The sequence below is a fragment of the Mesocricetus auratus genome, unplaced genomic scaffold, assembly GCF_017639785.1.
Source record: "Mesocricetus auratus isolate SY011 unplaced genomic scaffold, BCM_Maur_2.0 Super-Scaffold_100676, whole genome shotgun sequence".
In the NCBI taxonomy this organism is placed as follows: domain Eukaryota; kingdom Metazoa; phylum Chordata; class Mammalia; order Rodentia; family Cricetidae; genus Mesocricetus; species Mesocricetus auratus.
Window position 1 is genome coordinate 7,273,673 of NW_024429266.1, and position 27,995 is coordinate 7,301,667.

General features: G+C 43.5%; 1 protein-coding gene and 1 long non-coding RNA gene across 6 annotated transcripts in view; one reads left to right on the forward strand and one right to left on the reverse strand.

The window, feature by feature from the left end:
• Positions 1-2,249: 2,249 nt before the first annotated feature.
• Positions 2,250-27,992, forward strand: LOC121137223. Its single transcript, XR_005874457.1, has 4 exons — positions 2,250-2,293; positions 8,785-8,891; positions 12,988-13,169; positions 26,030-27,992. It is a non-coding gene; the product is annotated as an uncharacterized LOC121137223 (long non-coding RNA).
• Positions 21,599-27,995, reverse strand: part of Gpatch2 (G-patch domain containing 2) — a 138,439-nt gene continuing 132,042 nt past the window's right edge. For all 5 annotated transcript variants that reach the window (XM_013122292.3, XM_005082444.4, XM_040739242.1 and 2 more), the window contains one exon: positions 21,599-24,940. In XM_013122292.3, the coding sequence (XP_012977746.1) occupies positions 24,720-24,940 (221 nt within the window). In that variant the 3' untranslated portion in view covers positions 21,599-24,719. The remainder of the gene's footprint in view (positions 24,941-27,995) is intronic.

Genomic DNA, 27,995 nt, shown 5'->3' on the forward strand with positions numbered 1-27,995 from the left:
ACTCGGTGAATTTCAGAAGAAAAGTCCAATTTGCAAGATGACAGAGGTATTGTCTCCGTGTCCTTTGCAGTGGTGAACTGCCAGATCCCACACACATGTGGCGGTCTCTCACAAGTGGGTCACAGATCAGAGAACTGAAATGGGATTACATCTGACTTTAATGGCTCCTTTCAAGCAGTTATGGCCTGCCAATTCACTAATAAGTATTATTTAAGAGTTCCTAAATACACATTTGTACAGTGTTCCCCTACAGACTTAGGAAAAACCATCTCAGGTTGTTGGATCAATAATTATCATTTCATTCAAGTCTGCTGTAACATGGAAAACTGACTCTGGACTCTACCAGCATCTTTGTCCTGGCTCACAGTAGAGCAAACATAGGGCTTGGTATGTTCCAATGATTCCATCTCTACCATGCCTGGAGACCTGGATCATACCACACACAAAAACTATCAAAATCCTTATTTTGCCAAAGGTAGGGCACAGGAGATTACTGCAGCCTTATAAATTTGAAGGATCTTCATACAACAATGTTTAATTGACTAATAAAATTTATTTATTGACTCAAGGATGATGAAGAAAGGAGTAACAAAACTGTTAGGAAGCATTTAGAGAAACCTGAGTGGGAAAGCTCTGTATATTTCTTTCCTTGCCCAAACTGATAGGTTACACACCCACTGCTTACAGCTGGTGATCACATTTGCATACTTTAATGGAATAGAGTGATTGGTAGGGGGCTTCTAAAAATGCTATTGTGGGAGATACAAGAAAATATTCTTCATATGCTTAAGTGAAAAAAAATCAGCTTAAAGAGCATACTGAAATTATGATGATTTATGTGTGTGGGAGCATGTACCATCAATTAGAGTATCACATAGTAGATAAATAGATAATAGATAGATATGACAGATGACAGGTAGGTGGGTAGTAATGACAGATGACTGATATATAGATGATGATAGCGTGACGGATAATAGATGATACACAGATGATGCATAGATTGTTAGAGATATAAATGACTTATAGGGGTCATAGATATGTCAGTAGTAAAATGATAGATGATGATTGATCAGGATAGATAGATGATGGAAATGACGATAGATTGATAGATGACAGATGATAGAAAGATGATCAACAATGATGTGTGATAGATATAATTAGGCAGACCAATAAGATACCTAGGAAGATGTAGATATACAAATTATGATATGCCAGATGAAAACTTTTTGTTCTTTGTGCTTTTCTGTATTGTAGAGTCTTTTTCCCCCTCTGTCGCAACATGGTGCATTTTTACTAAGAGAATACACTATTAAAATAAAATGTTGCCAACAACAGAGACAATTAAAGGAGAGAAGCTTCCAGTTTAGTTCACCATTACTCATTCTGTTTCCTGTTGCATATTTGTAATGGGTGAGATGTAATGCTTAAGATGGTGGACTAGAAAGCATCACAATTTGAAACTTGGAAATTGGGGCTGGTGGGATTGCTCAGCAGGTAAAGGCTTGTGCTGCACGAACTTCATGGCCTCACTCTGGACTTCAGAACACACCATTGTTTTGATGTCCTAGATCTAAAACCTGTTCAGTCAATGAGCATGGCTACTTAAACATCTAAATATCATCATATTTTCTCCCCAAAAGATGATGGCTATGGGCCTGCAGAAGCCCCTCCCCCAAATGCTTATGAAATTGACTATGGTGCATTCTTTCTGGTTTGAGTCCTACAGAGGCAGAATGACCTCTATGGTCCCCCTGCACCTGATTTTTGTCACCACCATTGCTGGTGAGGCTATCTTGATCTTAGAACTGATTTCAGAAACCTGTGGGAGGGGTGTACACATTGTGTGTAGGTATGCATGTATACATGTATGTGGTGATACATTATTTATGATTTATTAAAGCTTGCTTGAGGATTCAGAAAGCAAAGCCAGCCACAAGCTATAGAGGTCAGGCAGTGGTGATACACACCTTTAATCCTAGCAGGCATACCAGCTAGCCAGGCAGTGATGGCACACACCTTTCATCCCAGGACTCAGGATTAAGAGGTAGACAGATCTCCATTAATTCAAGGTCACACTGACAACACGAAATTGATCCAGTCCTAAAAGAAAGAGCTCACACAAAGGTCATCTCAGCACCTGGGATCTCATGACTTTAATCCCAGCAGGAGGGAGGCAGAGACCGGAGTGATAAGGCTGGGTGGAGAAAGGAATAAAAGGAGGAGGAGACAAGAACTGAGAACTTTTGCCTCTGAGGATTCGCTGAGACAGGATTGCCTTTTCAGCTGCATGGAGGTAAGATCTATTGGCTTGTCAGCTTTGCTTCTCTGATCTTCAGCTTGAAGCTTGAACCCCAGTATCAGTCTTTATTAATTCATGCACAGGTGCTCTGCAGCTCTCTAGCCATCTGAAGGCACAGTGATTGGCACAGATGGTCTCCCGTTTTTGTTTTCCCGCAATTACACTTTCATTTTACCCTCACGAATATCTCCCTATGTACATTTTAACAGGTCCTGAAGGAGGAACTTGTGTTTAGTCTAGCATTTGAGTTAGGGTCAAGTAACTAAGTGTATTCTGCACACCATAGAAGCCTAGTGTCTGGCCATGTCTTTGACCTTAAATGTCACAAGTATACACTGGGTCATTCAGAGAGTGCAGCCAATTCACGTCTTACGGTCCCAGGACTCCTGCACTGGCAAGGGACAGCATAAGATGGTAGAAAATACTTTAACAAAATATTTACCCCCAAGTATTTAAAAATGTCCTTTGAACCTGTGTTTTCATTTGGATGTCCCAAAGGCATCCTCATTTCAACATGCCTGAAATGGTTTGTATTCTCATACTGACCTTGTCCCAGTTGGCATTATTGTCACCCAGAGGCCCAGTTTAAAAAATGCAGTCTCTTTTTTTTTAGATTTTCACCTTTCTGTCTCTTTATACAGTTCATATGTCACTAAAGTCTGAACCTTCATTCCCCATAGTTTCTTCTTGATTTGGCTCCCTGTTCTTCTAAGAGTTTTTAAAGTGTGTTGTATGTGTGTACGCACATGCTCAGGTGATGCAATGGTATGGTTGTAGAAGGCAGAGGTTCTCGCTTTCCACCATGTGACTCTCCAGAAACGAAGTCAGATTATCAGACTCGGTGGTATGTACCTTGTATTAATTACTTTTCTACTGCTGCAATATAACAGTAATGATAATTAATAATAATAACAATAATAATAAATGGCCAAGGCAACTTATAGAAGAAAGAGTTTAATTGCGATTACGGCCCCAGAGAGATGAGTCTGTTACTAACACACCTGGGTAGTGTTGCAGTAGGCAAGCATGGCAGCTGAAACTTACACATTATGATCCATAAGCAAGAAGCAGAGAGAGCAAACTGAGAATAGTGAATGACTTTTAAACCCCGAAAGCCCATTCCCAGGGACACACTTCATCTAGCAAGCCTATAGGCCCTAAACCTATCCAAATATTTTGACCAACTGGAGACCAAGTATTGAAATGCCTGAGACTATGGGGGATATGACATTAAGTCACCACATGCTTTTACCCACTGAACCATTTGGCTGGCTCGGATCCCTATTCGTGATTTAACTTGTCTCCAGCTTAGTTCAGACACTTAGCAGTGGTGACCATTTTGAAGCAACAGATAGAGGAACATTTTTATCTACTGCTACTATCTCCAGCATTTGGAGTGATGGAATGGTCTCTGAAATGAGCTCTGTCCTTCTGTCCCTCATTTGACCATAAGATTGTATTCTAAAGAAAAAAAATGTGATTTTTATGCTGTGGTTAAGTAAACAGAGCTGGAAATCAGAATCAGGCAATGAACATTTGAATCACAGCTCTACTACCTAAAATGACTATTGCTTTTCTCCTCGCTGGTCCACATATGTGGCAAAACATGCACCTTTGTGTGTGTGTGTGTGTGTGTGTGTGTGTGTGTGTGTGTGCGTGTGTGTGTGTGGTTTAGCTTTGACTTGGCTCACAGATGGGGAAGGTACAGCAGCAGTAGCAGGAGTGTGAGGTTGATTGCTTACTACTGTGCAGATAAGAAAATGCTAAGGAATGCCAACTCCTGCATTTCAATTTTATTCAGTCTGGAATAGCACCACCCACATTCAGGGTAGACCTTTCTTTCTCCAGTTCCAGAACTGTCTCCTCGGTTATACTGTAGTCAGGTCGACAATGACTATTAATCATCACCAGTTTATTCCTTGTCAATTTTAACACCCCAAACATCACTTTTAATGTTGCCAAATTATATTACACCACTTGTTATTTAGGACCCAGCTACAGGGCTACCTCCTATGAAGCTAGATGGTGCATTCCATCCTCTATCTTACAGTGTGTGTCAAATTTAATTGTCTTTTACCTATGTGATGGTTTGGGCGTGGCTTGCTCCCCAGGTGTCCAACTGAGCACTGATTGTTCTACAGGGGTGGCAGTATGGGGGCATTGTAGAACAAGAGATGTGTCTGGTGGAAGGTCCTAGAGTAAGCTGGGTCTTCAGATGGTCTTCTGTATTTCTGTTCTGGGAGAGTTGGTAGGAAAGTAATCTGAACCACTCAGATTTACTCTGGCTTCCTCATAGGTCTTGTAGTTATTTACTTCCTGTACAGGTACTTGCCATGGTGTGAAGTCATCTGTGCTGAGTCCTTTAAACATGTAATCCTCCTCCACACACAGATGTGATCTTGAACCTCCAGACCTGTGAGTCAAGGAAGCCTCTTTTGTGGAATTAGCTTGTCTCGGGTATTTCTTAATAATACTGTAGTTTACCTGCAGTAATTTAAGGTGAGGTCTGTGACTTAAGTTTCTTTTTCTACTACTGTGACAAAAACAGCTCAAGGTAGTGGGATGTATTCTAGCTCAGGGTGGGTCTTCCCACTTCATTAGACAGAATCATGTTAATACCCACTGATCCACCTGATCTGGGAAGTCTCTCACTGAAACTCCTTCCCCAGGAAATTCAAAATCTTATCAAGTTGACAAATGAAATTAGATCAATGTATAACTTTTATGTTGTACATTCTCTCCCTTTTTAAATTCAGCTTTTGGTACATTGTGGTGATCAAGAACTTAAAATAATGTCTTGTCAACCTCAAATAAAGTAAGAGATACGATCACAAAGGCTTTCAGGTCAACTGCCTCTTCTAAAGACAAAAAGAATAAGTTTTTGTTTATGCCACATTTTCTTTTGAAATGTCTTTCTAACTTAGGGTTATCTTCTTTTCTATAACCTTGATGTGACGATCTTCTAACCAACTCTTAGGAATTAGTTGCAGTAGCCACATAATATTAATGCAAAAAGGAAGGTGGTCTTGGTTATTTTTCTCACTGTCGTGACAAAAGCCCTGGCAGAAACAATGTAGGGGAGGAAAGGTTCATTTATCTCTCTGCTTGAGAGGTTATTTTCCACCAGGGAGAGAAGGCACACCGAGGGGCTCTTAAGGGTGTAACTCGCCTTGTGACTTCTCACTGCTGTTGGATCAGGGAGCAGAGAACTCATGTCAGAACTAGATGTGGGAAGGGAGAACCTCTTTCAGGGAGGTTATCCTTCTATGCCTCCTAAATCTCTCAAGACATTGTTTCGGGCCAGAGACAGGTGTTCATGCACATGAGCCCTGGGGACATGGTGCGCACTTCCTCTTCCAGTGTAGAAAAGCTAAGTAATTTAATTGGGCAGTATCAGCTGGAATTTGAGAGAAAGATATTCATCTCTGATACCTTAAAAAATAGGCATTAGAAGTGTGACTGTCTTTAACATCCTCACTTTTGAACAGATATTTTGAAAACCAATATGAATTCTACTGAAGTGTGTTTAAGAACGCTCATTTAGAGTTAAGTGGAAGAAGAAAAGCCAAACCATCTTTTCACATGTTGAGAAGAAATTCATTGTGGGCAATTACCATTTAATATCCAGCACTGACTTTCTGAGCAAGTGCTTTCTCTAAATGATAAATCAAATATGTTGAGAGTATCATTAATCTCAGAATATAAATGAGACAAGCAAGAATATGAAGACAATGGAAACATTAACATTAAAAAATCAGTCATTATATCAAAGAAAAGAAAAATTAGAAAACTATTCTTAAAGTTTTGAGGATGATATCAACATACTCTCACAGAGACTACTGTGCAGTGCTAGCATGTAGGCTAATCTGTAAATATTTACCCATCTAAATGCCATGTGGTAGACATGTTGCCAATGCTATATTATTGTATATAATATAGCAACATTGGAAATAAAAGGAGCCAGTGAGATGGCTCAGCAGACAAAGATGCTTGTACCCAAGCATGGCAACTTGGGTTTCATCCCTATGACTCATGTGGTGGAAGGAGAAAAAGAATTCCTGAAACTCGTTCTCTAACCTCTACACACAAGGTGACATACACTCATGTAGGCATGCTTTCTAGATTTTGAACAAGCCATATGCTTCAGTTTCCTTCCTGCTTCCACTATGAATAGTTGGACAAAAAGCAACTTGGGGAAGCCAAGGGTTTATCTGGCTTACACTTGCAGGTCACAGTCCATCATTGAGGGAATCAGGACCAGATTCTGAAGCAGAAGCCGTGGAAGAACATTGCCTGCTGTCTCACACAGGCTAATGCTTAGCTTTCTGTTTTTTTTTTTAAATTATGAAGCTGTTGGCCTTGCTTGTTCCTTCTGGCTAGCTCTGACTTAAGTATTTACCCCATAATTGTTAATCTAAGCATTTATCTTACAGGAGAAGTTTCTGGGCTTCTTATCCCTATGGCGGCTACGTCTTGACTCCCTGTTTTTCTCCTTCCCAGAGTTCTCCTCAACTCCTAGTCCCACCTATCTTGCTTCCCTATTGGCCAACAGTGCTTTATTGACACATACACAGGACTTCCCCAACATCTCCTGTTTTCTGTTTAAACAAAAAGAAAGGTCTTAACTTTAACATAGTCAAATTATATATAACAGAACAGTTATCAAGTAAGAACACAGTTACAATATTTTAGCAAGATTTAAAGAAAATATCATCCATCCCATCCTTGTGAGTCCAAAGTTCTATATGTAGCTTATCTTTTATCATAACTAGGGAAAACTATAATTATAACTATCTGCTTTCAACTCTATCAAAGACCACAGAAGGATAATATATACACACTAGGATTGACAGAGACATCTTGCTACCTGAACAGTCACCTGAAGTTCCTCTGTAATGTTGGGGCATCTTCAGCCCATAGGCCACAATGTGTCTGGAAGACTTTTCAGCAAAGCAGGAAATTTCAAACTGTCCATCTGCATCAGCAGTCTGTCAGTCATTTTTCTGTGTCCTGAAGAAAGTATCGTAGACTCTTCCATGAATCAGGAACCCTGAAGGACTGTTTGAGTGTAGAAGTCACTTTCCTGTGGGTCCTGCAATCCAGTTTATACAGCAACAGTCAAGTAGTCTAGGCAAGAGCAGTTTCTTGCCCAAATGGCTAGTCTTGCCATGTTGAAAGCAAACTCCATAACGAGTGTCTTCGATGCCCATCTTCCTCTCAGACGTAATTGATGCTGCCAGGAGCAGACATTTCTCATGGTCAAGAAAAACCCTAAACCATTTTAAATGCCATTTTCTGAAGGACTTTGAAAGGTTTGAAGACTGTCTATCTCAAATATATTTCTGTATATCTAGAAAACATAACTTACCTAACTATAAGTTCTGACTATTATAAGTAACTATCTATAGTCTGTATTCAATTATGCATTATGTTTTAAAAGATCAGTATAAGTACAATACTTAATCAAGAGGAGAAATATACAAATCACAAAATTGACCTTGAATTTGTATCAATAAATGAAAAACCATACCAATAGAAAGTACTCATTTCAATACCATAATCCCCTTTTTCCTTTAAAAAGAGATTGGTTGTGATCATTAACCAATTATAAGCAACCCCATTCAAATGAAAACAAAGATTTATACACAATATGGGGACTTGGGCGTCGCTCATTCCAAACTGCTTCGTGCTGGAGGGGGGCGCTGTTCACACCATGGGGATCATGACAAAACTCAGAAACCTGTATAAGTCCTTATTTTCATGGTCTGTAAGGCTCCATCATCTTAACTGTTTTAGATGTTGAATCACTTGGGCCACGGCTTCCCGGGGGTATTGGTTCATCAAACCACAGAAGCCTAGAAGGAATCCTGAGCTTTTCATTTTCAGAGAAGTTTCCAGGCTTCTTATCCCTATGGTGGTTACATCTCGACTCCCTGTGTTTCTCCTTCCCAGAGTTCTCCTCAATGCTTAGTTTTCTTATGCAGCTGATAATCAACTGCCTAGGGAATGGTGCCGCCCACTGTGGGCTGTGCCCTCTTCCATTAACAGTCAGGACAGTCCCCCATAGACATGCCCACAGGCCACCCTGATCTTAGGGAATGTCTCAAGGCTTTTGTCTCAGGTGACTCTAGGTCTTGTCAAGTTGACAACTAAGGCAAACTAGAACACCATATGCCTATTCCCCATCTTTATTTCCATTGTTTCTACAATCTGCATGGTTGTGTTTATATGCCAAAGGTTTGACTTTAAGACGTGGCAGGAGAATACTCACTTTTTATGTTACACAGTCAAGTATTTTAAATTCTTGAAAATTTGAAGCTTTTTTACTTATTCATTTATTTATACGTGTAATTCTGGGGCTTGAACCCCAAGGCTCACACATGGTAGGTGAAGTAGTGTACAACAAGCCATATCCCAAGCTCCATAGCTGTGATTTATTTTGTTTAGTGACTGATTCATTTACTTCTTTTTTTCTTTTCTGACAGGACCAGGTTATGTGGAAGTGTGATCTTCCTCCCCCACCCTCCTGATTGCTGGGATTCCAGGCGTTCAACCCCATACCTGGCTCCTAAAGCTTTCAATACATGTTTGGGTAAGTAAGTGTTTTGTACAGATTTATTTAACATCTCAATATTCAACATGGTTTTTACATAATATCAGTTTATCTTTATGCAAACACTTGGGAAAGTAGAGCAGAATGAGGTATATATATGTGTGTGGGGGGGGGAGGGTGAGGGCTTTCTGGATGCCCAAATGTCACGCCTATTTTCTGTTGACATTGGATTCTAGAGGACGGGTATTGTATAATGAAAAAAATATTTCTTACAGTTCTGGAAGCTATGAAGTCCACACTTTATCTGTCAAGGGACTTCTTGCTATGTCAGTATAGCAGAAGGCATCATGGCCATGGGAAAGGCAGGAGCCAGAGCACGTCAAGGAAGCTTATATATATCACTCATGATAGCAACCCAGTTCTGGGACACCCCATTCCTGAGGATGGGGCCACACAAGTCAATCATCTCTTGAAGGTCCTACCCTCTTCATACTGTTACACTGGTAATTAAATTTCTGCACCAATTGTGGAGGGGACAGTCGCCACAGTACCGTGGCTACTCAAACGTGCACTTCTGGTTGGCCAGAGCCATGTAGAATCTGTTGTTTTTCCTAGTGTCCTTGTAGTGGTTTCATTATAGTTTCAACCTGACACAATGTAAACTTACCAGAAAACGGACTCTTATAGATGGTTTAGAGCAGGCTGGACTGTGGATGTGTCTGTCAAGGATTTTTAATAGAGGTGGGGAGGCCAACGCTGAATGTGTGTAGCACCATTTTGTGGGCTGGGTCCTGGCCTGTGTAAGTGTAGAGTGGGCTGGGCACAAGTGAGTGTGTCTGCATTCGTTTCTCTCGTGACTGTGGATGTCACTATCTGCTTGGAACTCTTGCCTTGACTCCCCTCAGTGATGGATCAAAAGCCCCCTTCTCTCTTGCATTGCTTTTTGTCAGGGTTTTGTCTAGTGTTTCCTTCAGAGAAACAGGAATGCAACTAGGCCGGCAATGCTGTTCCTTAGAACACAGTTCTTACCTTCCGTGGGCAGGTCGCACATCGAGGGCCGAAAATTAGAGCAAAGTTGAAAGAGTTCTCTTGAAATATACAAATACTGATAGGGTTTACATGGATGCCTCGGTTCTGGATGAACCCTGCCCAGTTTTAAAACCCTAGTTTCTACTAGTCAATGGTTAGATTGCATGTGCATGCTAACACAGCCCATCAATATTCTATAAATGTGATGCCCCCCTCCCCCAGCCTTAACAGACACAGGTTGCAAAGTAGTACATTTCTTGAACAGGCAGCCACTAGCAAACTTCAGTCCAAAAGGATTCTGTAAGGTCTACTGCCAGACAGAATTAGCCCGACTGCTACTGAACAAACATCACAATTCCATTAATTGCTGTTCCACGGGAATTGTTCTTCTGGGGGACTAATTTGACAGCAGGTCCTGGCAGCGCAAGCTATCACTGGTACCTTAAAATACATTGCAGTCATTATCTGATGGGTATCAGGATGGTTTCTGATTTTCAAATTTAACTCCCTTGTATTCTGTTGCACATGAATGTGGCCAAGCATCCTCCTTTATGTCAATTCTCCCCTTACAGATATAAGCCTTTTTGCACTTTGGTTTTATTTCTGTTCCTATTATTATAGAGGTTTGCTGGCAACCAGCTGCTTCTTTTCAGCATTTATGAGGATTTGGCCATTTTTTATTATTTTATTTCAGTGGTGGGGAGCCCAGAGTTTAGCTCTGGCAAGGGGTCCATCAGCCTGTGTTTTGTGAGTGGATTATGCATGAGGCTGGTCCACACTCTGATTTCAGCTTTAGGGGGCCTCCTCTTGCCTTGGAGCCCGTTGGAAGTTGTTGTCTGTACCTCCCAGAGTGGGAGAGACTAAGGCTTTAGGCTAAATTGCCAAATCCTGTATTTGTGCACCAGCAGGCAATAAGTGAAGAAGCTTAAGTATCGCGTTCCTACTGTCTGAAGCCTGCAGACCCTGCAATCAAACGTGGAGACCACATTCCCAAACAATTGTGTCCCATGACGGTTTATTATGGGCAGAGTTGGTCTCTCAAAGGATGCTTGCCAATGAAACAAAGTGAAAAACTGGATCCCTTCATGATTTCTACTCCACAAACCACAATTTTGTAGATGATAGCTGAGCCCTTATTCAGATTTCAAAAACCACTTTGTGTCCTTAGAGACCATTTGTTCACACAGGGCCCAGGATGGAGGCAGCAAGCAGCATCAAGGAGAGACTGGCTGTCTCTGCGGAGCCCATTCAGGCTGCCTGTGACCTTCTTGCCCAGCCGTGCTGACAGCCTGTGAAGACTGAGTTAACCATGAGGTCCACCCAGCAGTCAGGGCTAATGGGCTTCTTCCTCCTGCCGTGTTGAAGTTGGGATTTATCATCCTGTAGGATGACTGTATAGAAACCTCAGAGTCAAGCCTTTATTTCCACATCAGAACACGGTCTGCAGCAGGTTGGACACTGGTAAACTGCAGATGCCAGCCAACTTCACTAAGAGGCAGCATGCGGGGGAACACGTGTCTCTTATACTCTCTTGTCACCTCTGGCAGATATTTTGTTTACAGATCTCTGTGAACTTTCCTCTTAGTTAAGAAATGTGAGAAATAAAATTAGGCAAACAGCCCTGCTCACGCTGGGTGTGGAAACAATGCCTTTGTTGGCATTCTCTAAAGTGTGAGTCAGTTTTAGACATCCCTCTCTGTATAGAGTTTGCATCCATGGAGTGTCCCTCCCGTCTTCACTCGGAGAGTCAAATTTCAATTATGAACTAGTTCTTAGGTAACTACATAACTAAAAGTGAACATATGCACTTTGGGACTGAGGAGCTAGTATCTACATTAGAAGATAAAAATGACCTATCATCCATCCATCCATCCATCTATCATCTATCTTTCTTTATCTATCTACCTTTATCTGTATATATCTATCATTTATCTCTCTATGTATCTATGTATCTATCATGTATCACAGAGATGTAATTAAGAATCTTCCTGTCATAGAAAATGAAAATGTTATTTTCACTCTGTTAGTAACTTCTTAGAAAGTAATTATGGAAAACTAGATACAAATAAAAATAATGTTAGAGCTAGGGAGTGGCTCACTACTTTAAAGCCCTGGTATGTAAGCATGAATTTAAACTCCCAGCATCCATATAAAAAGCTGTCTGACCCCTGGCAGTGTCGGGGGTCGGACACCCTTGGACCACGAGCCAGTCAGTCTATCCAACTGAGGAGCTCCAGGCTCAGCGAGACTCAAGAATTTAAGTGGGTAACAGAGAGGTGAGGGAAGATGCCTGATATAGACCGTCAGTCTCCAGATGCATGTGTACATGTGGGCACACACATGAACACATGCAAGAGAAAAAGAAGTCATTTAAAGGCGAGATTGGTAGAAAGAGTTGGTATTTTACTAGATTCCAGAAGGGCACATGATTATGACAGAATCTTCTTACAAGCTAGACGCTCAGAAGAATATAGGCAGAGACATTGCCATGCCAAGAAAAGAACACAAACGGGGAGCACCGAGAGAAGTAAGATTTCTGGGCACCTTGATATTATTCTTTTGCAGTGACACAGAGACTTATACAGACTCATACATTTTCCCAACTTTTTTTTTCTTTTTTGCAAGTCCAATGTGAGCAGAGCGTGTGTTCACAGTATGAGTCCTTGCAGTACATCTGCTTAGATAAGATTGGTTTCTGTGCCCATTGGACAACGCTGGGGCCAGTCTGCTATGTACTGGTTTGAATATCATTGCTGAATTTATGCTTCTAAAAAAGATCCTAAGTCTCTTATGGGCAGTGAGTACTGTAGGAAACTCATACAGTCCTCACAGTAGCCATATGGCGTATGCTCCATAAATACCTAGCAAGTGGCATTTAATTAGAGGACAGGGAGAGGGCACATCCTGCATTGACAGAATATGACTGTCATTGATCTCATTTTGCTCTGCAATGAGCCGTTTACCTAGCCTAACGACCTGAGAGATGCTTTATTTTCACAGATGCAAAAGTCATATTAAATGGATCCAAAGCCAGTTATGGGGTGCACTCTTGAAATTCCAGCACTAGGAATGCTGAGAACTGAGGCAGGATAATCTCTCATTCCAGGGTGGCCTGCACTACATACCTGAAACTTCGTCTCAACAAACTCACTCCCGCCATGGATCCCAGAAGGGTCACAGTCTAACCTTGTATTAACCATATCCAGTATGGGACACACCAGTAAATATGTCCTGGTCTTATCTATTGCATCTTTGACTTGGACATGGACAAAGATGACTGGACTCTAGGTAAGTTTGGCTATTTCTGCTCAGAGCCAGGTTGAACTGCTGCATCTGACCACTTCACTACAGGCTTGGGCTAACTCAGGCTGACTTCCTGTTATGCCTTCCTTTGATTGTTTTGATGTTATCCACTCAATAGATGATGCTCTGATCTCCTCACCACAAACCCCAGCCTCTTCTGCTGTGCTTGTATTTGTTTAAACAAAATAGTTTTCATGCGCTAGACAAAGGACACTTGGAGAGTAATCTGTTCTTTCCCAGTGTTCATGTCTTTATATCTCTTGTGGGGTTGTTGAGCCCCCTCTGTAGCCATTTGTAGAAAACTGCATTGCTCACTGCTGATATTTTCCTGAGTCAGTACCCATGGCCTTTCTTCGTGTCTTAACTCTCTGAACCCAACCCAGTTCTTCAGACTGTGCACAGCATGAAGGTTGTGGTCCCAGACGCCAGCTCTTTAAAAGAAGAGCCACCCTTTCTTCGTGTGTCTTAACTCTCTGAACCCAACCCAGTTCTTCAGACTGTGCACAGCATGAAGGTTGTGGTCCAGACGCCAGCTCTTTAAAAGAGCCACCCCTTCTTCATCACTCTGGGAGGTCTGCTTGGGCTCCTGGCCAGCAGCACAGTGCCCAGTTAGTATCATTCTGTCTCTGTGGACATGGGACCGGCTTGTCCTGAGGAGTGTATGTAAGGAGCTATTGTCAGGCGCCCACTATTAGACAGTATGGGTTCTGAATTGATTTTAACTGCAAGTGAGATGGCCTAGAATTCTGATACACTATACTGTATTTTGAAGGTAATGTTAGACTCAAGTTACAGGGTGAAATAGTATCAAAAGGAAAAAAACATTTAAAAACCTTTGATACCATGCACTATATAGGCAGATTAGAATATTAGTTTACGTAACAAGCTTTTCTTCAGTATTCATTTGAATTGCTAATGTGTGGCCTGTAAACAATATAACATTATACAATCCTTAAGTATTACATAATTTGGACCTTCTGATCATTTAGGAATGAGACTTTTTCTAATTCCATTGCACTAAGCAAGTGCTGTCTTTGCAAATGCGGACTAGGGAGAGATGGTAACACTTGCCTGTGGAGTTCACTGGAAAATGAAGCATGCAAGGCCAGCACAGAGGCGGCTCTCCTTCTTGTCTAGCATCTTCATTTGTAAGTCACGACAGTGAAGCCAGAAGTCATTTGAGTTCCCTGAACTGGTGCAGAGTAGACCAGATCTGATGAACTCAGGTCGTCCAACCCCTGGCCACAGCTCCTCTGTAGCTTGTTGACTTACTCTCTGCTGTCTGGCCTCTGTGCTTTGGTTGCTTTTTCCTGGTGGAAGGAGCACTGGGCCTCCTAATTGATAGGTTGGATTGGAAGCAGGTGGAGAGGGGGATGTATGAACATGAACGATGCAGCTGCCATTGAGGGAACCCAACATATGACAGCGCCCTCCTCCAACAAACAGCAGTGGGTTTACTTGCTTCACTGCGATAATCCAGAAGTCACAGATGGGACATGAAGATCGAAGGACGTGGGTTCAGATGACCTTTTAAAGCTTTGCTAGGCTCCATTTTATTCTGTGAAAACTGTAAAATGGTTCAGTGAAAAGTGCCACATATCATACATTCATTAACATATTTAAAGTACAGCAGCATTCTGATTATTTCCCAACTTTACAGTCTTCCCTTAAAATAATGGACCTTCTGTAGATGGGAATGGCAGGGTTAATATTAGATAGAGTCAGGCTTGTTTAAAAAAATAAAAGGGAAATATGAGGCCGAGTCCTTTAACATGCTCTCGTGCCACAAGATAGAACTTTATTAAAGCATTAGAAGGTATAACCGTGCCTTTAAAACTGTACATTCTTAGCTACTGCACAATCATAGGGAATCCAATAGGTCAAGTAGAGTGGTACTTTTCAGAGTTTTATAATGCATTTAAATATTATCCAACATCCAGCAGAGAATTAGTATTATATGAATGTAACAGGAAGCCTCTTAATTTAGCCTGTGCAAAAAGGGGACATTTATTATAAGATAAAGGGGAGCCTTATGGGACCAAGAGTAAGTCCTCATGAAAGAATTATAACCATGGTAGAATGCTCAGGAGTCCCATATTAGCCAGACAGGCTATTTTACCTTCTTGTCTGTTCACATAAAAACTAAAAATGGGACAATTGACTGTTATTATGACTTCAGATTTGTTTTATCAGAATCATTGATGGATATTTAATAAATACTGGTCTGGGTACTTCAGCTTTTATGCACCCTGCCCCAGTTAAGTATCTAACGATCTGTAAATAAGCAGTTGAAAGAGACCCATCTAAAGGTGTCTCTCCTGGGCTCCTTCACAAGACCACAGATCTCGGGTGATGCGAGGGATTCACCCTCTCGTTTTTATGTTTAACAAGGAGCTTAGGCCTACATGTAAGTGTCCTGTCCAGTTCGTAGAGTGGATCCCAAGGAACAGAGGCCACACTTTATCTTTGACAATGCTCTGAAGGTCCCTGGGGCCACAGGAACTCACCCTCCTGCGTCCTCCCCACTCCCTGCTCATTCCTTTGGCCCATTCCTCTTTCCCTCTCTTCCTCACAGTGGCTCTTCCATTCAAGACAGCAGTCACAACAAGACTAGATGAGCCCTCCTGGCCTCATTTCTTCAGTCCAGAGTTGAGGGCCCTGGTAAAGCTGAGACAGTTTCTCAGGAAAAGCATGGGCAGAAGTTTGCTGACACCACACCAAGTTCTTTCAGGAAAGCTTCAGTTCTACCCCGATTCTCAGGTGCCTCTTGGAGAGTTTGAAAACATCGAGTTTTGAAAAGTGCCCTCCTGGTGATTCTTATGCTGCAGTCTGGCAGGCACTGTTCTAGACTATACCCTCAAAAACATGATGTAAAAGGCAGAACTTCAGGCAGAGAAACTGATAGAAACGGTGGGTTTTCTGAGTCCCGAGACAGATGTAGTCCCTACCAGGTCTGGTGCAGGCTCTGTATTTCATACTTCTGGGCCTTTGAGAGTAGCACCCGAGGTCAAGTGAGCCGCAGTGAGTCAGAGGCCAAGGCATGCCTGCTGGTGTTCCCACAGGAGCTACAGACAGCCAGTAAGAAGTTTTTCGTTGGCTATTAGTGATTGAATTGTTTTTATTGCTCACTATTTCCAATTGAATGCATTTTTTAGTTTTTTTTTTATACTATGTGCATGCATGTTGTCTGTGTATCTTATGTGACCCTGTATTTAGGCGCCATCAAAATCCACAGAAGTCAGGTGCCACGAAGCTGGGGCTATGGGTCTTTGTGAGCCATCTGACAGGGATGCTGGGAACCAAACCTGGGTCCCCTGCAAGAACACTGACATACCTCTCCAGTCGGAATGCAGTTTTGAAAGCCTAACTTCATCTGGAGTCATAAACACAAGTTACTGAAGGCATGTACTCCTGCTGACATGGAATTAGAAAACATACTTCACGTGACTGTTGGTTGGAAAAAAGTAAGTGAGTTAGCCCTTCTGGCTAACCACTCCCTTGACCATTTAGACAGGAGTAAACAAGCAAGAAGAACTCACCACCTCTTTTTTTCCCCTCCAATGGGTATGTCTTTTTCCCCATCAATATATGTTTTTATTTAAATTAGAAACATAACTGCTTCACAGGTCAGTCCCAGCTCCCTCTCTCACCCCTCCTCCCTTGTCCCTCTACCAGCCTCCCCCAGCCCCCCACCCAATCCCCACATCATTCCCCAGGGAGGGTGAGGCCCTCCTTGGGGGGATCTCCAAAGTCTGTCATTTCATCCAGGGCAGGACCTAGGCCCTTCCCCATGTGTCCAGGCTAAGAGAGCATCCCTCTATTTGGAATGGGCTCCCAAAGATCATTCATAACCATGGTAAACACTGATCTACTACCCAAGGCCCCCGTGATTTCTGTGGCCTCTTCACGACACTACATTCATGGAATCTGGATCAGTCCCCTGATGGCCTCTCAGCCATCAGTCTGGGATTCAAGAGCTCCCCCTTGTCCGGTCAGCTGTCTTTGTGGGTTTCACCATCATGGTCTTGATCGCTTTGCTTATCACTCCTCCACCTATGTCACTGGGTTCCAGGAGTTCAGTTCAATGTTTAGCTGAGGGTGTCTGTCTCTGCTTCCATAAGTCCCTGGATGAAGTTCTAGGATGGCATATAAGGTAGTCATCAACCCTATCATCAAGGAGGGGCTATTAGTGTAGTCTCCACTATTGCTTAGTTTGCCATTTGGTGTTATCCTTGTACATCTCTGGAGATCTCACTAGTGTCAGATCTCTCTTCAAGCATATAATAACTCGATCTATTATGATATCTCTCATCCTGCTCTCCTCTATTCTTACCTCAACTCAACCTTCCTGCTCCCCCATGCCTTCTTCTCCCCTTCTCTTCTCCTCCTCTCTTCTTGGTTCCCTCTCCCCTCCTCTGATGTTCCCAATCTGCTCAGATCTTGCCTCATTCCACTTCTCTGGGGGTATCATGCATCTCTCTTGGGAACCTCCTTGTTTACCAGACTCACTGGCACTGGGATTGCAGGCTGACACTCTCCTGATCCATATATGAGTGAGTACATACCATGTTTGTTTTTTTGTGACTGGGTTACCTCACTCAGGATGGTTTCCTCTAGTGCCATCCATTTGCCTGCATATTTCAAGATTCCATTGTTTTTCTCCACTGAGTAGTACTCCATTGTGTAAATGTACCACATTTTCTGTATCCACCCTTCAGTTGTGGGGCATCTAGGTTGCTTCCAGGATAATGCTGCTATGAACATAGTGGAACAGACATCCTTGTTGTGTGAATGGGCATCTTTTGGGTATATGCCTAAGAGTGGAATTGCTGGGTATTGTGGTAGGCTGAGTCCCATTTTCCTGAGGAATCTCCATAGTGATTTCCATAGTGGCTGTATGAGTTGGCACTCCAACCAGCAGTGGAGCAGTGCTCCCCTTTCTCCACATCCTCTCCAGCACAAACTGTCATTGGTGTTTTTTATTTTAACCATTGTGACTGAACTACCTGTGCCCTCTGCATCAGTTGGCATGTAGAGCAGCAGCCCCAAGTAAACCTGGGTCATTCCTTAAGGGGCTGCTCCGGTCCCATCTCACCATGCCGTCCTCCCCGATATTCCTCACTTCTAAAAATATTGCCTCATGGTTCAAAACTTACAAATACTTTCATCACTTTGTAGCTGGGAAGCATGCTGCCATGTGTAGAGGAGGGTAACTTTCCCGATTCTTCCTCTCCCTGCCTCTCTGTAAAATTAAGGTACATCTCAACACTGATGGTGCTGTCTGAGCTTCAATGAAATACAGAGCATACGACTTTGATATTTATGTTTGGACATATCCCACACATTCCATGTGCTATCCTACTGTGTGGGGATTCTCTGTGAGTGAGCGGGCCCAAGTGGTCAATGGAGCTGAACAGAAGTGACATGTCTCCCTCCTCAGCTAAGGATGGTTAAGTGCTGGTAAATCTCCCTCCTTTATTTGCCACCACCTCCTTGCAGGGAGCCAGTAGCTATCTATATAAACTCAACTGCTAAGTGGGTATGAGGGCTCCTCTGGCTGCGTCCTTCCTCAGGAGCGGTCAATACACAGCTAATACTATAGAAGCGGTCCTGGGATGCTGCATTTTTCCTTATCAGCACACTCAACCTCATAGTCCCTTATGCTGACCGGCCTGGCAAGGGCCAGTTAGAAGTGTGTGATGCCACTGGGGAGTGATTAAAAACAACCGGTTACTTTTCAAGATGGTAGTTCGCTCAAGTCTTCTGGCTTCCCAAGAAACCCTTAGGAGAGACTGGTCGTCAGAGCAAGCTGGCACTCCAAGAATTCTTATTCTTCTGATAATGTAATCTCAGTGCACTCTGGTGCTGTCAAGACCATCATGTCTGTGAAAATGCTTATGGCACCTCCCTGAGTGGAGGAACAAATGAAGAAAAAGACTGTTTGCTTGGTGTAGTCAGGTCCTCTGGAATTTAATCCTATATCCTCTTCATGGCTGAGATAGCCATTCAAAATTAAAATGAACCTTTCATCCATGTGTATCATAAATGGGCATTTATCAGGATTATATGATTTCTGCAACCCATCTGAATACGTAACCAGAATTTGTTTTCTTTCCGTTTCACTATGTAATTACCATGCAACAATAACAAAAGTGACATGTTTGAAGAACAGATAAAATGCTGTAAATTGGTCAGTAATGGTGATATTTCCTCATCTTCTGGAAAATCCATTTATTCTCTCTCAACAAATCAAGGCATTGTCAGCCCATACTCATCTTGTGGCCAGAGGGGCTCCACCAATTTCTGGATGTGAGCAAGTCCTGGAATGCAGATGAGGCCAACTAACGAAGGCTTTCAGAGCAGGCTGCTGGTCTTTGCTTGCCTCAATTTCTAAATCATCCGTAATGGGGCCAAGACCTCCCAAGCACTAAAAAGAGCGAGCTGACATGCTGGACAAACTGTTAATTTTTTCCTGAAGAAGCTGCTATATTGCACATCTGTCACTGTGGCGCAGACAATTACTCACTGAGTTGGGGAGGGAAAATCTGCCGCTTGTTTCTAGCTGAGTTGTTAAGGGGCCTCATGGAGAAACACAATGGCCCGAGAGTCGGAACACACTGGCTTCCAGTGTGCTTGGCAATTGTCTCTCAGTCTGGGGACTGTCCTGTGATATTATATCAGGTGGAAGAGGCTATAACTGGTATAGAAAGATGTGAGTCAAGACTCAAGGCTCATGGACTACAAACCGATGTCACCGAGAGCTGCACACACGCTCCAAAAGCGCACTGGTCGGAGTGCTACGTTTTGCGTTTTATACTCCCCACCTTTAACGTGAGCTCCCGAGTGCTTCACATGTGCCCAACAGCTCTTGTAGGAACAGCACACCTCTATTGGTTCTGGGACAAACTACGGCCACCAACGCAGAATGTCAGAATCCCAACTTGTCACTTAGCAGAAACCTGCTGTCCTCTTTCCCTTTCTTCTAGGTTCCTTTGTCCATCCCGACCGTGCAGCTCTAATAAACAACAAGTACCTTCACTTAGTTTTATTTTTCATTCTATATTTCTTAGATTTATTTGTTTTTTGATTGAGACAGAATTTTCTGGGGCTGGCTTCAAACTTACTCTGTGGCTGAGGCTGGCCTTGAACTCCTGATTGCCCTGGCTGCCCTGACTTCCCATGTGCCACACTCAGCCATCAGAAATTTAGCAGTAACGTGCAAACAGACCGAAGATAACTTGGTGGTTTTCATTTGGGATCATGTTTTAATAACCTTTGGGCTGAAAAGTCATGTATCATGTGCATGGCTAAAGTGTGCGGTCTATTTGGAAAGATCACACCACGGTGGGGGAGTCAGAGACTCACAAAGACACGGTTCTGTTGTTCCCAACCTGTCCTCAAAACCGCAGGAGTCAACGGCTGGGACTGTGGTGACCCAGCAGTGAATCCGAGGGTGATTTAAGCCATGGGATGACTCAAATTCAGGTGACAAAGCTGATGTACAAATAAGACTCACTGTGGCAATAATAGATCATAACCCTGGCAGGGAATGGCAGCGACTTGCCAGATACAAATCCAAGGTTCCTTACGGTGTCAGGGGTGCAAAGCAGTGAGCCCTTCCTTGCTGGGATGGACTTGGCAGACGCCTATGAGGTCCACTTCTTGCTGACTTTCTATTACCATAAGCCTGTTACATAGATGAATGCTTAGTACCTTTTGGACTGAAAAACAAACAAACAAACAAAACACTGTAACAACCCTACTCACTTTTGTGGAAGAAGACAATCTACTCCCACAAAAAGTGAAGTGCTTTTTCTAGCAAACAAACTCAACAGATGGATGGATATTACAAAATATTCCAAGTGTCTCAGGGGGTCATGACAGAAAATGAGCCATGCCGCCCGGGTCACAAGATCCCAGTTGGAAAGAGAACTGAAGGTCGGTTCATTCCAGTTTCAGAGGAAACACAAACACGGCCGTGTGAAAGAACAGCTCAAGTCAGCCATGAATAAATTTGTGAGTCAGATACGTTGCCAATTTTTTCTTTAAAAATGTTTTGAGACACTGAAAATTCGTAGAGCTTAAAAGCAATTAACATGTCAACTATTACCGTTAACTGTTACATGTTAACTGTATGTTTCTACAGTGAGTCAAACCCAGAGCCTCCAGTAGACTATGCAAGTACTCTACCACTGAACATAATACCTCCAAAGTATCTTAATGGTATTTCCATGCCTAGTTTGCATGACTTGAGGTTAGGAGAGAAGGTCCTGAGATGTATCCTAGTGGGAGAGCACTTGTCTGGTGTGCAAAAGGTCTTAGGTTCAATACTGACCTCCTTGGAAAAACAAACAAAAGGAAATTAGAAGAAACAGAAGGTGAGGAAGAAAATATACAGACAACAGCATGAGAAATAATGTTCTCAACACTGTGCTTTATTATTTCAGTTCTTTGTGGAACTAATAATAGTTTTCTACAAAAAACCCAAAGTATTACTTGCTAACAACTTCATTTTACAGTACCAATGTAGATCATCTCTCTGAAAGACAAAATACAAGCTAGAATGGTTTTAAAAGTATTTCAACAATTCCTCTCTCATGAGATATCTGCTCAAAATGAATACCAATTTGAAATGTTAAACATGAATGAAGGGCAGAATGTGTCAATCACGTCTGTACACAGCATACAGATGTGTGCTGCAATCGCACCTGTGTATACACATACATACACAGGCCTATTTAACCCTGCCGTCTTAACTTCTGTCTGCTTAATCACTATATACCAGGATTCCCAAACCACTGTGTTCAAACGTGGAGCCCAATTTATGGGCAAGCTGCATTTAACAATGGATTTCTACCGATACTTATTTTTGAGACAGGTCTGTCCGGGAACTCACTGTAATAGACTAGGTTGGTCTTGGACACATGGCAATCCTCCACTTACCTTAAATGTCTCAGTTTCTGGGAATATAGGTGGGTGTTAGCATCACTGGCCACCATTAAAGTCACTACAAAAGGGAGTGATTTGAGGGGAATACACATTCCCTCAGGAAAGGGAAAGGGAGGAAATGACCGTGGTGGTCCACACCTGACTGACATCAAGTCCATACTGTGGAGTCACACTGCTCGTGAGGCCATTTCTTCAGCTACTGTAGTGAGTGAATGGAAATGGGAGAGACCTTAACTGGCCAACTTGCAGAACAGCATGGTGGCTTCATGAGGAAGCAGAGGAAATCTCAACACTACTTAAAAGGAGATATAAATGATAATCTAAAATCACAAACCCCCTTGATGATGCTGGCTTCATGAGCCCATCTGAACTGACAAAAATTTAATAATCTCTGTTAAACATAACCCAGTGGAATTTGTGCCCAGATCAGACATCTGATTTACATTAAAGTTTCCTGTTTCAATGATGTTTACTTCTCAGCTATGGTTAGGCATAACAGAGCATCACATCTTGTTAATCTTTGTAAGGACTTAGATGCTGAAGGGGTACTTGTGGGCAGATGGGGTAGCTATGGTTAGGCATAACAGAGCATCACATCTTGTTAATCTTTGTAAGGACTTAGACGCTGAAGGGGTATCTGTGGGCAGATGGGGTGGCGTGGGGGCAGTCTCCTCTAAAGTAAGTGCTGATCATTTACTCCAAGCAGATAAACACAAGGAGAATGTAAACTGTTCTCAGTCACCCGTGAGTCAACAAGTTTCTAGTGTGGAACGTAGAACTTTGGTGTCACAGCAGCTCAGTGAGCACCTTCATGAAGCTGCAGCAGGAGGATCGCACCGCCTGGAGGTCAACATGGAAAGCACTCAGACAGACCTATGCAGGCCCTACTGGCTGCATGTGGGCTGCTCTGTGGGTCCTGGACAACAAGGGAAAGTGAAAACAGCAGCCACTTCCTCAGAAGCTTGGAACCACGCTTGCAATGGTCTCCCTTTCTCACTGGCTCAAAACAGAGCCTTTAAAAGTCCCAGGGCTTTAGAAGACCTTCAAGAAATGAAACTCAAACAAAGAAAAGCAAACAGCTTTGGAATAGACCCTTGAGTACAGTATACTATTATAATCTCTTCCAGCTTCTCTCCTACATGAATACAATAAGCATTTAGGAAGACAACTGTTTAAGGACGGCAGATTTCTAGCGATGAACTTGTACAAGTAGCATGCTTTACCCAACGCAAGTGCTACGTGAGAGCTCCCACAGCTGTCTACCTGTCTTGTCCTAGACAGTCCACTCCTCACCACAGTACTGCTAGAGAAGACAGTTCCTGGAGGAAATGCAGATGCTTACCAAACTACGGAGGCTGCGTTTTCAGTAGGAGGAAAAGTCTGTTACCCGTCGAAACCTTTTCTACTGCCTTAAAAATATTTAAAATGATTTTTTTTCAAATTCACAAAATTGAAGTTCATACTGCCTTTGTTCAGGGATAGACTTACGTGGGTTATCTCAGCCTTCACTGAACCAATTGAGACCATTGTAAGTAATAATAATTATCAGTGTTTTTAATGAAGAGCATAACAAATCAGTGTTTTTTGGACAAAGAACAACTTAGAATTTCTGGCATTATGAAGTGAATGACTCAGAAACATCTCAGTAACGGAGTGGGATGAACATACGGTTTTGCTTAATTGCACAGTAAGTGTTTTAATCCGAGAATGACAGGTCCTCTGAGTTTCTCCTGTTCCTCAAGGAGTAGGTTAGGTCATGGCCACCCAACTTGGTTTTTGGGGAAGCTACTAAAATCTTCAAATAAACCGTCTCAAGAGTCTAATAACTTAATTCAGTTACTAAAACCTTAAATCATCTTTCTTCATCTTGGAGCTGATTTTTAAAAAATACCAGCCTTTGGGAAGAGGTAGACATCTGGAGGGCAGGTTTTATAGTTCAGTCAGAATGAATTCAAAAAATACAGTTTTCTTTTAGTAATTATTTTTTGTTCTAAGTGAGGTAAAGTTTACAAACTACACCGGAGCAATGTTGAGGGCGCTCTGGTGATGACAATGGTGTAACTGTTTGCCCACTGTGAATTCACGCTAAACTACTGAAAGAATGAGTGGGCACTAGTGCTGCAAATCCTTGTGAGGGGCAAAGTCAAGGAACGCGAGCTTACCAAGCCTTTCCCAGATGTGCTTAGGACTGCTGGACAGGGAGCCACAGTGTGGGAGGGAGGCAGACCGGACTACCTAGTGCAGGCATCACGAGACACCCGATCCTTTCCGCTTGGTCTGTCTGGACATCACACACACGCATTGACCGAGCAAGGCAGCAGAAAGAACTGACGTCTGGGATCAAAATAAATAAGAGGCTAACTGTTCTTCATGTCTAGAAACTGCTGCAAGTTATGAGGAAACAAAGGCTCGTCGAGGGTTGTACTTCAGCACCATGAGTTGTGATGGAATCCACTTCTATCACTGTGGCAGGGCACTAACTGGAGGCAACAGAGAGCTCAGCTTCCAGACAGAAAGCTCTGGGATCGTTTTAGAGCAATGGGGCACGGGAACAGAAACTGCATGTTCTCTTCCTTGTTTTTCTGCTCAGGCAGGCTTTCCCGACGTGGGGGCGGGGCTGGTGGGGGTGCTTTTTGGTAGAGGAAATCCCAGTCCTAACCCCTTCGGCCTCTGCACAGCTTGGACTGGCTCAGAGATGCCTCTGCCATCTCGCCCGAGGCCCGACCCGGGCGTCCAGCCCATACTCTGAAGCATCCGGTTCCCGATGTTGCTCTCTAGGATCGGCTGGGCGTTTTCACCCACAATTCCTGAAATGAGAACATGACAGCCCTCAGGAGAAGATCTACCCCCCGCTGAGAACCTGGAGCCCTAGGGCCTCTGTCCTCACCCATCACCAGGCATCCCGTTGTGTCTGCTGACTTTCTCTCAGAGCCACAGGGTTAGATGGGCTCCACAACTGGGTGGGTGTTCACTGCAACTTATCCTGCAACATCTTCCATTTGCCCTGGACCTTGAATGTAATGAAACCAAACCATAACTGGTCGCACCCTGCATTTCTAAGAATTTAATTATGCGTGTGTGACTTATACGTGTATAGGTTTGTGTCAGAGGCCAGAGGCTGACATCCATGGTTTTCCCTGTTATTCCCCACTTTTGAGGCAGTGTCTTCCACTGCCTGAAGCTTGGGGATTGTGTAGACCCAAAGCCAGGGAGCCTGTGTAGGCTTCTGTCTGTCTCTCAGCTTTAACATGGGTGCGGGTGATCTGATGCCAGGCCCCATGCTTATGTCCTCAAGCCGGGGACTTAGACTGATAACCCCCTTCTCCTCCTTTGTCATCCAGTCCACCACAGCCCTTAACTCTATGCCCAACTTTCTTCTTATGGGTCCCTCTTTTAATGGCTAGAGAAGCAGGTTACATGGGGACGATACAGGAAAAGAATCCTGAAGATCTGTTCATGATGGTCTTCCCTGAGACCGGAGGGACGATCTCTCTCTTCACGGATGCCTGTGGTGGCCCAGCTTAGTCCCTGAGTCTGGGGTGTCTGTGTTCTGAAACATGGTCAGTGTCTACGGAGCGTGAAATGGATGTGTGACCCTCTTCAATGGCTCCGGAGTGGACGGCACAGCTTACTGCCCACCCCCACGCCAGTCTTCCATCACCTCTGATGTGTTTCCTCCCTGACTGAAGGTGATGACCGCCATAATTTAGGACCCCGTCCTCAAAGGAACACGAGGCTTGGGGGATCCCCAAGTATCAACCCTGACAGTAACACATACCCAGGGCCCCAGACCACAGCCCTGGCCTCGCTCTGCTGTGGATGGGTTACACGGTGAAATCTCTGCCTGCTCTTTAAACCGTGCGCATGCATTTTCACGTGTCCTTTGCATTTCACAGTGGCAATGAATACCAGCGCAGAGCCAGCGACCTCCCTCATCTGGTATTCAGAGGAACCGGAAGTGGGTTGATCTCCCTGCTTTGAAGAACCAGACAGTGCTGCAGATGCGCTCTAAAAATTGACCCTGTTATTTACTGCGGAGCAAACGTCAGCTGAGCAGTAAGCTGTTCATCCACACTTCTACACTCTCATCTTCAGTGCTGTAGGACAAGAGTAACCGTCTTCGCCATTTGAGAGATTCCTTCATTCAATAGGGCTTTGATGACTACAATAATCAGTGATTATATGAATTATTAGCTGACTGAATCAGGCCAAAGGGCCAGAGACCTCAGTGGAGAATGCTGGGCAAACGTGAGCAGGGCCCTGAGTTCAATGCTCATGACTGTGGAAGCACACACCTTAACATGTGACAGGGAAAGCCTGCTGTGACCCGCAGCTTGAAGGAGAACAGCTGGGGTCTAAGCTAACCCTTGGCTAATCCCATCTCCTGCTTGAATCAGCACACAGACTAGCATGCAGGAGACTGTGAGAAAGGGGAGAGGAAATGAAAAGTAGACTCTTGAGTTAAAAAAAAACCAAAGAAAAAGTTGGTTAAAGTCTTGGTTAATATAGCAAAAAACAATTGATTTTTTTTTCCAAAACAGCAATGGGGTGGTCACCGGAGCCTGTGGGCTGCAGAGCAAGTGTCAGGTGAGCGCCGTGCTCGTAGGCGAGCACCATGCAAGTGAGTACACTCGCTTAGCTCCGTTTTCAGTGAGTGCAACAACTCAAGGCAAGTCTGTGCATAAGCTGAGGTCAGGTCAGGGGTCTGACGCTGTCCTTGGCGACACATCTGGTCGCACCGATTTTTATAACAAAGGATTGCAGAAATTCAGCTTTAATTGAAAAAGGAAGAAGGAAAAAAAATGAGGTCCATTTAAAGCGCCTCTGGAAATTGCTACATGATTGTCAGACTGAGTCCTGAGAGAGGCCGTGAGAACGGCACGGCCGTGATGCGGGAACGGAAGTATGGAGGCCTGTGGTGGTTGCTCTACTTCTCAGGTTTCACGTATATAAAATGTCAAAGGACTTGTTCTTTCTCACTGTTGAGAATGCTGTTTAATTTTTTCTACCTCATAAACATAGAGTCAAATAAGCAATGTCTTGTATTTGGAAGGAAAAATGAAGGACTCTGAGGTCCAGATGTGCTGCGTTCCCACATAGGACCAGCAGGGAAAGACAAACGACCCCGCTGCTCTCCCACTCTTGCTCTGTGAGAGAAAAACCTGGGAGTCAACACTTAGACTCAGCACAGCCCACCCCACAGCCATGGCTTCCTTTCCTCTGGCTCCCTGCACTGCTACATCTTTTAGGTCCTCTCCGAGACTGCTCTCTCTGTGTGGGGCCGTGGCTAACGCTTTCCTGCTCCAGGTTCCTAGGCTGTCTGCTGGGTTTCCGGAGTCTACTCAAGTAGAGTGTGTCCTCCCGCCCCCAGACCCTGCAGAGAACAGAGCGGGGTGGAGGGCAATTCCCTTGCGTAATTGGCTCAAGAGATGAAAATCTTGCACAGGTCTCCCTTAGCCACTAATCTATCCAGCTGACTGCAAGCCTAATTGGCAGCTTGTTGAGTAATTTGGCTCCTAAAGTGTTGTATTGATGTTGGATCAACATCCAGTGGGAAGGGAGGTGACAGGCTGCTTCCCATATGGCAGCAAGCTTGGGCCTGTCCTGTCCCTGCCCTGAATCCAGAGGGTGGTTACAAGTTCTCCCTTCTTCTTTACAGTCCTTTTCCTAGCCATCAGAGGGTCAGGGCGATTACTAGCTATGTTATCAAAACTGTGAGCAGTAATTATGTTTTCAGTACCTACTTTAGGGACAAGAAGTGAGAATATGCTAAGTGTTACTACTGTTAGTCAAATGCGTCAATTATTTGACCTGTAATATTACACATACATTTCATGGAAATAAAAGTGTAAAAATCAATCT